The 13,130-nt window shown below is 45.3% G+C and overlaps 2 protein-coding genes across 3 annotated transcripts; one reads left to right on the top strand and one right to left on the bottom strand.

The window, feature by feature from the left end:
* The first annotated feature begins 174 nt into the window (after positions 1 to 174).
* lhfpl2a (LHFPL tetraspan subfamily member 2a) lies at positions 175 to 1,953 on the top strand. The gene is made up of 2 exons (XM_086134254.1): positions 175 to 601; positions 1,175 to 1,953. Exons 1-2 carry the CDS (start codon positions 175 to 177, stop codon positions 1,429 to 1,431), a joined length of 684 nt encoding a protein of 227 aa, XP_085990380.1. The 3' UTR covers positions 1,432 to 1,953.
* Positions 1,864 to 12,540, bottom strand: LOC147191316 (secretory carrier-associated membrane protein 1-like). 2 transcript variants are annotated; one of them, XM_086134252.1, is made up of 10 exons: positions 12,304 to 12,540; positions 10,980 to 11,092; positions 10,789 to 10,872; positions 10,329 to 10,436; positions 10,134 to 10,245; positions 4,212 to 4,340; positions 3,975 to 4,134; positions 3,791 to 3,892; positions 3,161 to 3,278; positions 1,864 to 3,094 (listed from the first exon to the last, which is right to left on the bottom strand). In XM_086134252.1, the coding sequence occupies exons 2-10, from the start codon at positions 11,040 to 11,042 to the stop codon at positions 2,954 to 2,956; spliced, it is 1,017 nt and encodes a 338-aa protein (XP_085990378.1). In that variant the 5' UTR covers positions 11,043 to 11,092; positions 12,304 to 12,540; the 3' UTR covers positions 1,864 to 2,953. The 2 variants fall into 2 exon arrangements, with proteins under 2 accessions (XP_085990378.1, XP_085990379.1); XM_086134253.1 differs by lacking the exon at positions 10,980 to 11,092 and having other exon boundaries at positions 12,304 to 12,539.
* Between the last annotated feature and the right edge of the window lie 590 nt (positions 12,541 to 13,130).

The following is a 13,130-nucleotide window of genomic DNA, read 5'->3' as shown; positions in this document are numbered from 1 at the left end:
GTAGAGCGGGACTAAAAGAAGGACTCGGAAAGTGGAGCTGAAAGAAGGAGCCAGACAGCGACTTGAAGCACTTGAAGAGGGCCAGTCGCGTCGACTGGGAGGAAGGCGACGCGCGCCAGCCACGACAGCCCAAAAGAAAGGCGCCCCCCCCTCCCCCCCCCGAGCACGCCGAGCATGTGCCACGTGATCGTGACGTGCCGCTCCATGCTGTGGACGCTGCTGAGCATCGTGGCGGCGTTCGGCCAGCTCATCGCCTTCATGAGCAGCGACTGGCTGGTGGGCTTCCCGCGCACGCCCGACCACCGCCGCCACGGCTCCCCCTCGGCCGGCGAGGCCTACCGTCCCACGCTGGGCATCTACGGCCGCTGCGTGAAGCTGCCGCACCTGCAGCGCGCCGGCGGCAACGGCGTCCTGTGCGGCCCCTACGCCGCCCGCTTCGGGGAGATCGCCAGCGGCTTCTGGCAGGCCACGTCCATCTTCCTGGCGGCCGGCATCCTGCTGCTGTGCGCCGTGGCCTTCATCTCCGTCTTCACCGTCTGCTTCCAGAGCATCATGAAGAAGAGCATCTTCAACGTCTGCGGACTGCTGCAAGGCATCGCCGGTGAGACGTGCGGGAAAAAAAACGGAGACAAAACACTTTGTTTGGTGATAAGAGTTTGTTGCATGTTCTTTCGAGGTACTTATGGCTCATTCAAGCGTGTGTGCCATGACCGTGTTGTGTGCTTGTGGGTGTTTGTGTGCACGCGTGCAGCCCATGAAAGCCGTCCCGCCCCGTCCCGTCAGATGTCGAGCAACATGTGGAAGGAATTTCTGACCTACTTTTCATTTCCCCCCCGCCCGCCTTCCGCACAAAGAGAAACAAAGCCACAGAAAGGCACCGTGACGCATCTTAGACAGGAGTCGTAACATGGCAGCTTTTTGCCGCGTGAAAACCCCCCAACCCTGAGCCCCTAACGCTCAAAAACGAACCCGAGAACCCTCGCTCTTAAAACTAGTCCCTAACCTTGAACCTTAACCCCCAGCCCATCACCGAAGCCCGACCCCAGCCCCCGCCGCGCAACTGTTCTCGGAGACCTCAATTGTTGGGAAAGGCCGACCGGTTCTCCCGAAGCTCCTTTGATGCTCTCGTGGCGCCGGCCCCCGACTGACGCGGCGTTTTCATTTTCTTCCTCAGGCCTGTTCCTGATCCTGGGCCTGATGCTGTACCCGGCCGGCTGGGGCTCGGACAAGGCCCGCCTGTACTGCGGCGCGGAGGCGGCGCCGTACCGGGCCGGCCTGTGCTCCATGGGCTGGGCCTTCTACACGGCCGCCGGCGCCACGGCCCTCACCTTCCTGTGCGCCGTCTTCTCGGCGCAGGCGGAAATCGCCACGTCCAGCGACAAGGTGCAGGAGGAAATCGAGGAGGGCAAGAGCCTCATCTGCCTGCTGTGAAGGCCAAAGACTCGGTTCCGCCGCCGCGCTGCGAATAGCTGTACATAACGCTCGCGTCCTCTCACCCCTCTCCTTCTGCATTGCCAGATGTTTTGAGAACAATTCCATGGACAAAAAATGGCGATCCATGAAGTTGGACTTGCATTTTCAGCGCCCAGCTGACATTCTCTTTGGGTTTTGGGTCTCATTTGAAAGCCAAGATGTGTCAAACGCCATTTTTTTTTTTGGTGTCGTGGCTATGGAAGCCCGCGTCAAAATCCAAAGTGGATGCGATTTTGGTGTTGAAAATGCAAAAGCTGCGCACCCCGAACCTTTTGCAATGTTTGCCAATCCTGGAGCCACCCCCCCCCCCCCAAACCCCAAATAAACAGAGGTCCACAAATAAACCGAGAGATCAAGTCGGAACATTTTCATGGAAAAGAACCACTCGAGAATTTTTCAAAGAATTTTATGTGATCTGGAAACAATAAATATCCCGACATGACCATCATGTCATTGTCCGTACCGGCATCGTAAATGGTTGCCTTGCCTCCTTTTTTTTTGTTTAGTCTTTTTAATCACCCACACATTTTGATTGTCAGTGTGATGACACTTTTCTTTTCTTTTCAGTGTTTCGGGACATCTTGAAATGAACACAATTCCAAAACGGCAACAAAACAAGAGGAAAAAAAAACTCCGGAGTGGCGTTTCCAAATTCAGACCCATTTAAGGTCTTACGCATCACTTTTTTGATCAGCTGAAATGTCGAGACCTTGACGTGTTTGTTTTTTGTGCGAGTCGTGTATAAGGCAAGTGCGCTCACATTTAGTGTCGAAAAAAAGTGACGTTTCATCCCAACGCGTCATGTCGGCGCGAGAAAAGTCAGCTCAATATTCACAAGATGAATGAGAGTGGCGGTGGGCCGTCCTGAGTCAAAGTGAGGTAAAGGCGCACCGACCGGAGACGTTTAAAGTGCAAGCTGGCCTGACCGCCCCATTGAGGAAGAAATCGACTTAAAACTGTCACCGTGTAGTGCTCAGAATGTCAAAAGTGCGCTAAGCTATTTCGAAATGTTGGGAATTTTTCAGGGCCATTCAAAGAATTTTTTTTCTTGAAAGCAAAGAGTGTTATTAGGGTCACACTGATTAGAAAAAACACAATTTTATTCACTGTACCTGCATGACTTTTATTCCCCTTCAAATAAATGCCACTCTATTCTTGTAAAACTGGGCTTTCTTATCGGAAATGTTTAAGGTTTCTTTTTTCCGCAAAATCGATTATTTTTAAATAAGACTGCCAGAAAAAAAATCTGATGTTATGCCTTTTTTCTGAAAAAATCTGGACATGTACAGTATTTCACCGGAAAATTCGACGTGATATTATCGGAATTGTGAAGTATTTCTTCTCAGTGTGGCCCTAACATTCTCAGAAGTGTAAAAAAAGAAGTCGCCCTGCAGTTTTTAAAAGAAGGCGAGGCGAGAAGTCGAGGCACGCCGACGAGGGCGGCCGACGACGAGTGAGCGCGCGAGCGCGATCCTGCCGCTCAGATGCGCTCCTTGAAGGCTCCCCGCGCCGCCCCGGAAGCGGCGGCCGCCTGCACCGTCTTGTTGGACATGACGCCCGTGGCCAGCTCCTGTTGGGCTTTCTGGAAGCTGGCGCCGGTGGTGCGGTACATGGCGTGCACCTGGCGGAGCAAAAAGGCGTTACGACGGCGGCGGGGCCGTTACGACGGATGCGACGGGGGTCCGACCTTCTTGAACATGACCAGCGACATGACGGCCAGCGCGGTGAACAGCGCCGCCACCAGGATCATCAACACGCCCACGGCCACGCTGGTGTTCAGGCACGTCAGCGCCGAGATCCAGCCGCTGAGGACGGACCAAAAGGCCTTCTTGAGCATCAAGCAGCGATGAAGACGAAGGTGTGTGGGTTTTTTTCTCTCTCCCTCTCCATTGTAAAGTGCGTTGCTATTATTATTCTTCAGTCAATTCATTTGAATTTTTCCCAAATTTCACTGGCGAGGAGGGTGTTTTACTCAACTTTTTCAAAATGAGCTGCCCCTCACGTCTGCGTCGCCTTTACCCGAATGAAACGGAACCGATTTGGGGCAAGATTTAAAATAAATAAATAAATAAATAAGCATCAAGTATCTGACAGCTTTAAAAGTTCAGATGTTTCTTTGATTTCATTCACCGAACTGATTTGCATTCGTAGCCTATTTGTCGTATTTCAGTGGGCGGGACGATCTTGAGTTCCTCAACGCCCGAAAGTACATCGGAGGGGTAAGGTGCTGATTGGAGTCGCAATCAGCATTGGCGCTATTTATTGATTTTGTCATGATCTTCTGCCCGGCAGCGCCGCGCGATGCGGTGTTTCCTACCAGGCTCCCCATCCCGGGATGCCCACGCTCTGCATCACGTACACGCCCAGCTGGCACACGTACACGAAGAAGAAGAGAAAGAAGCGGAACGAGCTGTCGCTCCTGCCACGCACAAACGAGAAGAAAAAGTCAAAAGACGGCGACGTGGCGCAGGAACGTCAAAGACGCTCGGCCGGCAGCTGACTTGAAGGCCCCGTAGACGGGGCGGTACCAGCACACGAAGGAGCACGGCGTGAACAGCATGAACCACAGGAAGGCCAGACCGACGTCCGCGCCGCGGGAAGTGTCCACGCCGAACCACGCCAACGAGCCCGCCAGGTTGGCCAGAAGCGTCCCCGTGTGGACTGGAAGTGAAGGACACACATGGCAATTCCATTTAGCCCCCCCCCCCCCCCTCCCACCAAGGGCAAAAAAAACGCACACATCCACAGGTAGTACATGATCTTGACCGTCTTCTGGTACTCCACGGGAATGTCCACCGTGATATCGTGATAGAAACACGGGACCATTGGGAACTTCTCCGGGAGCGGGGGCCAGTTGTTTCTCCTACCTGGGGGAAGGTGGGGGCAGATCAGATAAAGAAAAGAGATTCAACACACAATTCTGTTATGAGAGAGAACAATTAACTTTACAAAGCAGTGAAATCCACCGTAGGGCCACTTTGTTTTCCACAATAGGGAGAAAGTATTGTGATTACATGGTATTCTCCAATAATTATAATAATAGAGTAAGGCGTTTTGTTGCCGAAAAAAATGACCATGTATAGTAAGGCGTTTTTAGCCCGAAAAAACCAAATAGTATAGTAAGCCGTTTTTTGCCGAAAAAATCGACCATGGTATAGTAAGGCGTTTTTAGCCGAAAAAAACGACATGGTATAGTAAGGCGTTTTTTTCCGAAAAAATCGACCATGTATAGTAAGGCGTTTTTAGCCGAAAAAAACAACATAGTATAGTAAGGCGTTTTTAGCCGAAAAAAAACGACATAGTATAGTAAGGCGTTTTAGCCGAAAAAAACGACATAGTATAGTAAGGCGTTTTTAGCCCGAAAAAACCAAATAGTATAGTAAGGCGTTTTTAGCCGAAAAAAAACGACATAGTATAGTAAGGTGTTTTTGAGCCGAAAAAAAACGACATAGTATAGTAAGGTGTTTTGTCAACTGTTCCTTGGTGTGAGTGTGAGTGCAAAGAGTTGTGTGGAGAAGAGGATCAGAAAATGGATGACCACGCACATTTTTCAGAACACACACACACAGGAAGGCCGGCGCTGGAATCGAACCCTGCACCTCTGCATTGGGACGCAGACACACTAACCATTCGACTACCAGCCTGGCCAGAAGCACTCCACATTGTCCCAAGAAAAGACACTTTTTTTTCACAATACGAGTCCATGAATAGCCTGGCTTTTGTTTGTGTCGGAAGAAATGTTTTAAAATAAAAAACGACCGTGTATCAGAAGGCGTTTTGTGAGTTGTTTCTTGGTGTGAAAGAGAGCGTGAAGAGGATCAGAAAATGGATGACCTCACATGTTTTTAAGAACACACAGGAAGGCTGAAGCTGGATTCGAACCCTGCACCTCTGCACTGTGACGCAGACGCGCTAACCACTCAACTAGCAGCATTGTCTCTATATAAGATAAGATAAGATATCCCTTTATTTGTCCCGCAATGGGGAAATTACAGTCAGAAATCAGAAAGGAAAACGCTGGGTAGGGGAGAGGGGAAAAAAACCCCACGCTCGAACTATCCTCATCTGAGGATAATTTATGATCCGAAAAAAACGACATAGTATAGTAAGGCGATTTTAGCCCGAAAAAAACGACGTACTATAGTAAGGCGTTTTTAGGACGAAAAAAACGACATAGTATAGTAAGGCGTTTTTAGCCCGAAAAAAACAAATAGTATAGTAAGGCGTTTTTAGCCCGAAAAAAATAGTATAGTAAGGCGTTTTTAGCCGAAAAAAACGACATAGTATAGTAAGGCGTTTTTAACCCGAAAAAAACGACATAGTATAGTAAGGCGTTTTTAGCCGAAAAAAACAACATAGTATAGTAAGGCGTTTTTAGCCCGAAAAAAACGACATAGTATAGTAAGCCGTTTTTTGCCGAAAAAATCGACCATGGTATAGTAAGGCGTTTTTAGCCGAAAAAAACGACATGGTATAGTAAGGCGTTTTAGCCGAAAAAACCGACATAGTATAGTAAGGCGTTTTAGCCGAAAAAAAAGACATAGTATAGTAAGGCGTTTTTAGCCCGAAAAAACCAAATAGTATAGTAAGCCGTTTTTAGCCGAAAAAAACGACATAGTATAGTAAGGCATTTTTAGCCCGAAAAAAACGACATCGTATAGTAAGGCGTTTTAAGGCCGAAAAAAACGGCATAGTATAGTAAGCCGTTTTTTGCCGAAAAAATCGACCATGGTATATAGTAAGGCGTTTTTAGCCGAAAAAAACGACATGGTATAGTAAGGCGTTTTTAGCCGAAAAAAACCCGACATAGTATAGTAAGGCGTTTTTAGCCGAAAAAAACGACATAGTATAGTAAGGCGTTTTAGCCGAAAAAAACGACATGGTATAGTAAGGCGTTTTTAGCCCGAAAAAACCAAATAGTATTGTAAGGCGTTTTTAGCCGAAAAAAACGACATGGTATAGTAAGGCGTTTTTAGCCCGAAAAAACCAAATAGTATTGTAAGGCGTTTTTAGCCGAAAAAAACGACATAGTATAGTAAGGCGATTTTAGCCCGAAAAAAACAAAATAGTATAGTAAGGAGTTTTTAGCCCGAAAAAAACGACGTACTATAGTAAGGCATTTTTAGCCGAAAAAAACGACATAGTATAGTAAGGAGTTTTTAGCCCGAAAAAAACGACATAGTATAGTAAGGCGTTTTTAGCCGAAAAAAACGACATAGTATAGTAAGGCGTTTTTAGCCCGAAAAAAACGACATAGTATAGTAAGGCGTTTTTAGCCGAAAAAAAACGACATAGTATAGTAAGGCGTTTTAGGCCGAAAAAAACGACATAGTATAGTAAGGCGTTTTTAGCCCAAAAAACGACATAGTATATATAGTAAGGCGTTTTAGGCCGAAAAAAACGACATAGTATAGTAAGGCATTTTTAGCCCGAAAAAAATGACCATGTATAGTAAGGAGTTTTTAGCCCGAAAAAAACCACATACAATAGTAACGCGTTTTTAGGCCGAAAAAAACGACATAGTATAGTAAGGCGTTTTAGGCCGAAAAAAACGACATAGTATAGTAAGGCGTTTTTAGCCAAAAAAAACGACATAGTATATATAGTAAGGCGTTTTAGGCCGAAAAAAACGACATAGTATAGTAAGGCGTATTTAGGCCGAAAAAAACGACATAGTATATAAGGCATTTTTAGCCCGAAAAAAACGACATAGTATAGTAAGGCATTTTTAGCCCGAAAAAAACGACATAGTATAGTAAGGCGTTTTTAGCCGAAAAAAACGACATAGTATAGTAAGGCGTTTTTAGCCGAAAAAAAACGACATAGTATAGTAAGGCGTTTTTAGCCAAAAAAACGACATAGTATAGTAAGGCGTTTTAGGCCGAAAAAAACGACATAGTATAGTAAGGCGTTTTTAGCCCAAAAAAACGACATAGTATAGTAAGGCGTATTTAGCCCGAAAAAAACGACATAGTATAGTAAGGCATTTTTAGCCCGAAAAAAACGACATAGTATAGTAAGGCGTTTTTAGCCCAAAAAAACGACATAGTATAGTAAGGCGTATTTAGGCCGAAAAAAACGACACAGTATAGTAAGGCATTTTTAGCCCGAAAAAAACGACATAGTATAGTAAGGCGTTTTTAGCCCGAAAACAACGACATAGTATAGTAAGGCGTTTTTGAGCCGAAAAAAACGACATAGTATAGTAAGGCGATTTTAGCCCGAAAAAAACAAAATAGTATAGTAAGGAGTTTTTAGCCCGAAAAAAACGACGTACTATAGTAAGGCATTTTTAGGCTGAAAAAAAACGACAGTACAGTAAGGCGTTTTTAGCCCGAAAAAAACGACATAGTATAGTAAGGCGTTTTTAGGCCGAAAAAAACGACATAGTATAGTAAGGCGTTTTTAGCCCGAAAAAAACGACATAGTATAGTTAGGCGTTTTTAGGCCGAAAAAAAAAACGACATAGTATAGTAAGGCATTTTTAGCTAGAAAAAAACGACAGTATAGTAAGGCGTTTTTAGCCCGAAAAAAACGACATAGTATAGTAAGGCGTTTTTAGGCCGAAAAAAACGACATAGTATAGTAAGGCGATTTTAGCCCGAAAAAAACAAAATAGTATAGTAAGGCGTTTTTAGCCCGAAAAAAAAAACGACATAGTATAGTAAGGCGTTTTTAGCCCGAAAAAAACGACATAGTATAGTAAGGCGTTTTTAGCCCGAAAAAAACGACATAGTATAGTAAGGCATTTTTAGGCCGAAAAAAAACGACAGTACAGTAAGGCGTTTTTAGCCCGAAAAAAACGACATAGTATAGTAAGGCGTTTTTAGGCCGAAAAAAAAAACGACATAGTATAGTAAGGCGTTTTTAGGCCGAAAAAAACGACATAGTATAGTAAGGCATTTTTAGCTAGAAAAAAACGACAGTATAGTAAGGCGTTTTTAGCCCGAAAAAAACGACATAGTATAGTAAGGCGTTTTTAGGCCGAAAAAAACGACATAGTATAGTAAGGCGATTTTAGGCCGAAAAAAACGACAGTATAGTAAGGCGTTTTTAGGCCGAAAAAAACGACATAGTATAGTAAGGCGTTTATGAGCCGAAAAAAACGACATAGTATAGTAAGGCATTTTTAGCCCGAAAAAAACGACAGTATAGTAAGGCGTTTTTAGCCCGAAAAAAACGACACAGTATAGTAAGGCGTTTTTAGCCCGAAAAAAACGACATAGTATAGTAAGGCGTTTTTAGGCCGAAAAAAACGACATAGTATAGTAAGGCGATTTTAGCCCGAAAAAAACGACATAGTATAGTAAGGCATTTTTAGCCCGAAAAAAACGACATAGTATAGTAAGGCGTTTTTAGGCCGAAAAAAACGACATAGTATAGTAAGGCGATTTTAGCCCGAAAAAAACGACACAGTATAGTAAGGCGTTTTAGCCGGAAAAAAACGACATAGTATAGTAAGGCGTTTTCGAGCCGAAAAAAACGACATAGTATAGTAAGGCGATTTTAGCCCGAAAAAAACTAAATAGTATAGTAAGGAGTTTTTAGCCCGAAAAAAACGACATAGTATAGTAAGGCGATTTTAGGCCGAAAAAAACGACAGTATAGTAAGGCGTTTTTAGGCCGAAAAAAACGACATAGTATAGTAAGGCGTTTATGAGCCGAAAAAAACTACATAGTATAGTAAGGCATTTTTAGCCCGAAAAAAACGACAGTATAGTAAGGCGTTTTTAGCCCGAAAAAAACGACACAGTATAGTAAGGCGTTTTTAGCCCGAAAAAAACGACATAGTATAGTAAGGCGTTTTTAGGCCGAAAAAAACGACATAGTATAGTAAGGCGATTTTAGCCCGAAAAAAAACGACATAGTATAGTAAGGCATTTTTAGCCCGAAAAAAACGACATAGTATAGTAAGGCGTTTTTAGGCCGAAAAAAAACGACATAGTATAGTAAGGCGATTTTAGCCCGAAAAAAACGACACAGTATAGTAAGGCGTTTTAGCCGGAAAAAAACGACATAGTATAGTAAGGCGTTTTCGAGCCGAAAAAAACGACATAGTATAGTAAGGCGATTTTAGCCCGAAAAAAACAAAATAGTATAGTAAGGAGTTTTTAGCCCGAAAAAAACGACATACAATAGTAACGCGTTTTTAGGCCGAAAAAAACGACATAGTATATAGTAAGGCGTTTTTAGGCCGAAAAAAAACGACAGTATAGTAAGGCGTTTTTAGCCCGAAAAAAAACGACATAGTATAGTAAGGCGTTTTTAGGCCGAAAAAAACGACCATTTATAGTAAGGCGTTCTTTGCCGAAAAAAACGACCATGTATAGTAAGGCAATTTTTGGCCGAAAAAAACGACCATGTATATATATTAAGTCGTTTTTTTTCCGGCAAAAAAACGCCTTACTATACATGGACGTTTTTTTCAGCTAAAAACGCCTTACTATATACATGGTCGTTTTTTTCGGCCTAAGAACGCCTTACTATACACGGTTGTTTTTTGGGGCTAAAAACGCCTTACTATACATGGTGCTGTTGGACCGTCTGCGGCTGGATGGATAGATGCCTTGTGGAGCCGACGATGAGAAGAAAGGAGCATTTCATGGCTCAAACATTTGAAGTGTCAGCCCGAAAACGTAGCAATGCGACGAGTGACGCACCTCCAGAAGCGCTGAGCGACTGCATCTCCCTCTCTCGCCGGTCCAGCTCGGCCGCCTTCTTTTCCAGCTCTTCCTGCCTCTTAAGCAGCTCGCCCGCCCCCCCCGTGGCTTCCTGAGCGGCAGTGGCGGTCACAGCATGCGTCAGGTCGCCAGCTTCTATGGAACAAGCGGCGGTCAGCCGCGGGACGACGGTACCTGAGCCCGAGGCTGCGAGGAGACGGGAGCTTCCTCGCCGCGCTTCACGACGGCGGGCTGGGTCGGGACGGCTGGCGCCGCCGTGGGGGGCTTGCTCCCCGTGTCCGCCTAGACGGGAAGCGGGCGTTGAGAGTGAACACGGCGGATGGCGAAAACGAGGGCGAGCACCGCTTTCAAGTTGTCAGGGTTTTTACAATACGAGTGAACCCGAGTCGAAATGTGGACCCGCCCGTACGCCGTCAACAAAAATTCCGTTGAAAACAATGACATCAAAATTGGCAATTCAGCGAGGAACGAGACAAAGCGATAAAACGTTGGCTCGCCACACTGCAGTCAATTGGTCCTGAAAGCATCGACGCCAGGCTAAGCTAACGTTAGCTTCTTGGGTTGGTTTTCCTCAATTGGCATGACCACAACCGATCAGCTCGATTCAGAGTCCTTCAGATAGTGAAAGGCTCACTTGTTTGGAGTCTGTGAAGGGATTGCACTCTTCTAATCCCACTGCCGCCGCCGCCGTCTGTCTTGCTAGTGTCACCGAAGGGTCCTGAAACACATGGCACGAAATCAATACTTGCAGTTTGGGACGGGGGTGGGGCAAAAAAAAAAAAAAGGCTTTAAGTAGTGCCGGTGATAAAAGCTGCCCCCAAGTACCTTGGTTGCCATCCGTAAACTCAGCGCAAACACCAACGTCCTGCCCACCCGCTCGCTTGGCATCAGCCTCGCACGCTCCTCCGATTCCGAGTGAGGCGGACGTCGCCGTCTTCCTGACCAGAGCCCCCAAATCGCCCTCTGTTAAACGCACGCGCACCCGGGCTCCAGCTTGTCAGCTGACCGCCGTCCTAAATAATTCACACGGAGGTTGTTGGGGGGGACCCCCCCACCCCCCTTTCTCCAATTGCAAGACGTGCGTTTTTATAAAAGCTGAGCTGATGGACGGACACCCGCTTAACACTTCTACCAGGCTCCAGGTCACGTGCGCCCCCAAATGGGTAGAAAACACAGTATATCACGATTTTTTGAATATACGACTATTTTTTCCACCAAAATACCAGTACCGTACAAACCTCTTTTTTCTAGAAAGTCAGACTGAAGTCAAACTACAGAAGGATTGTCCCAATTGGCAGAGAAAGTGGGCCGAGTGTAGCCTGTCGAGTAGCCTGCTTTGGGGCCCGTCACCGGAACATATGCTTCCTCCCTTCCGCGGGCCCTCGGGCGCCAGAAACATGTTGGCCCCGCAGGGTTCTGAACAATTCATGATTTGCGAAAAAATACCCATTTGCCGTGCGGCTGTGGTCCAATCGCTGTTATTTACTCTCAACTCGTTTTCTGAAGGCCTTTCCGATTCATCGATTTCAGTCGATTCTATTTTTTGTGTGTGTGTGTAGGGGGACGCGGGAGGGGGTAATTGTAACGTGTTAGCACTTCTCCAGTTCTGTTTAGTTCAGATGAGGTGCTGCTGGCTTTTATTTTATTAAATGACGCCAAGTTGCCTCTATCGTCCTTTGGGGCTCAACACTCACAGCGGTCGGCCTGATGTTGGAAAACGAAAGGGCCGTCAAGGTTCGGTGGAAGGCAGATGGTTGAAAGCACAACCGGTTACTGTATACAGTAGGTTTCTTTTCAATCTGCGACACTCATCTTGGTGGCTGCAAGAGACTCGAGTAAACTACAAAATGTGCCAGAAAATGCACGTAAAGTCAAGCAAGCAGAGTTAGGCAATGTTTTGAGGGTTCAATCGATTTGCTTCGTTTTTGTACATTAGAAAGGATATCAGCTCCTGTCACTCATTCACACCGCCCCCGGCCCCCTAAAAAAACGTTTTGTGGTCATTGAACAGGATCTAAAAGGGGCGTACGGGGAAATTCATTTTTCATTTTCGTTTGACCACGTTTTAAAACCGGCTAGGCGTGTCCAAATGTAAATAGCGACGCGGGGAGGATGTGGCTAAGCTACGGAGCTCGCCAGACAGCCTTACCTCAAACGGATTGCTGAGCTCCGACTCGGTGAACGGGTTACTGTCTTGTTCCGACATGACTGTGCCGCCTCCACCAACGCGTCGCTCGTTGAAATGTTAGTTTTTATGTTAAAAAAAGAGTCGATTATTCGTGAACTGAAAAGATCACAAAAAGGCTGGCAGTCACGTTCTAATGTTGACCCTGTCCTCACAGACTCTTTTGAGAAGAGATGAGCCCCCGCAAATGCGGAAACGGTGGACGTGACGTCGCGAGTTCGACATTAGAAAGTGAACGTTTCAGATGCTAAATCGAATTGATGAAAAAAAAATTCTGTACTATTGTTAATTCATACGTTTTGCTCAGAAAATCCCACATCCCTATGTATACATTTTTGAATTCCCCCCGTTATTTTTTGTTATACATTTGGAAATGTTGATCGAGTAACCCGAGGGTGTCACTGTTTTGAAAGATGGGTTATTTATTTTCTTTATCATTACTATGATAATTATAATTATTTGAAGAGTTTTATTTTAATTATACTCTTATTTATGTAAAATGTTAAGAGGATTGCGTGATGTTGTATTGCATATATTTTGTCAATAAAAAATACACAAAAACAGGCATGATGCTAAACTATTAAAAATAACAAAGTGAAACCATTGTTGTGAAATCATAATTAAATAGACGATGTGTCATATTATACAGTAAATTAAAAATACGCAGCTCAAGACGTGTGACGTGTTTGCATACGACTGTATTATGTTGCGCCCTCGGAGATGCTCTTGGAGAGAGATGAATCTTCAGTGCAACGAGTATGTTTGGAATACAAACATTTTCTATGTAATAC

The sequence above is a fragment of the Hippocampus guttulatus genome, chromosome 17 (assembly GCF_054856545.1).
Source record: "Hippocampus guttulatus isolate MCC_2025c chromosome 17, RoL_Hgut_1.0, whole genome shotgun sequence".
In the NCBI taxonomy this organism is placed as follows: Eukaryota; Metazoa; Chordata; class Actinopteri; order Syngnathiformes; family Syngnathidae; genus Hippocampus; species Hippocampus guttulatus.
The sequence above is the reverse complement of the archived record's forward strand: the minus strand, read 5'-3'. Positions and strand labels throughout refer to the sequence as shown.

Excerpts from the sequence above, each read along its gene's own strand:
- lhfpl2a (XM_086134254.1), top strand. The coding sequence starts at position 175 with ATGTGCCACGTGATCGTGACGTGCCGCTCCATGCTGTGGACGCTGCTG. Across the intron at positions 602-1,174 it reads ACTGCTGCAAGGCATCGCCG|GCCTGTTCCTGATCCTGGGC; the intron begins GTGAGACGTGCG and ends TTTCTTCCTCAG.
- LOC147191316 (XM_086134252.1), bottom strand. The coding sequence starts at position 11,042 with ATGCCAAGCGAGCGGGTGGGCAGGACGTTGGTGTTTGCGCTGAGTTTA. Across the intron at positions 4,135-4,211 it reads CATGTACTACCTGTGGATGT|TCCACACGGGGACGCTTCTG; the intron begins GTGCGTTTTTTT and ends CTTCACTTCCAG. Across the intron at positions 3,893-3,974 it reads CCCGTCTACGGGGCCTTCAA|GAGCGACAGCTCGTTCCGCT; the intron begins GTCAGCTGCCGG and ends TGTGCGTGGCAG.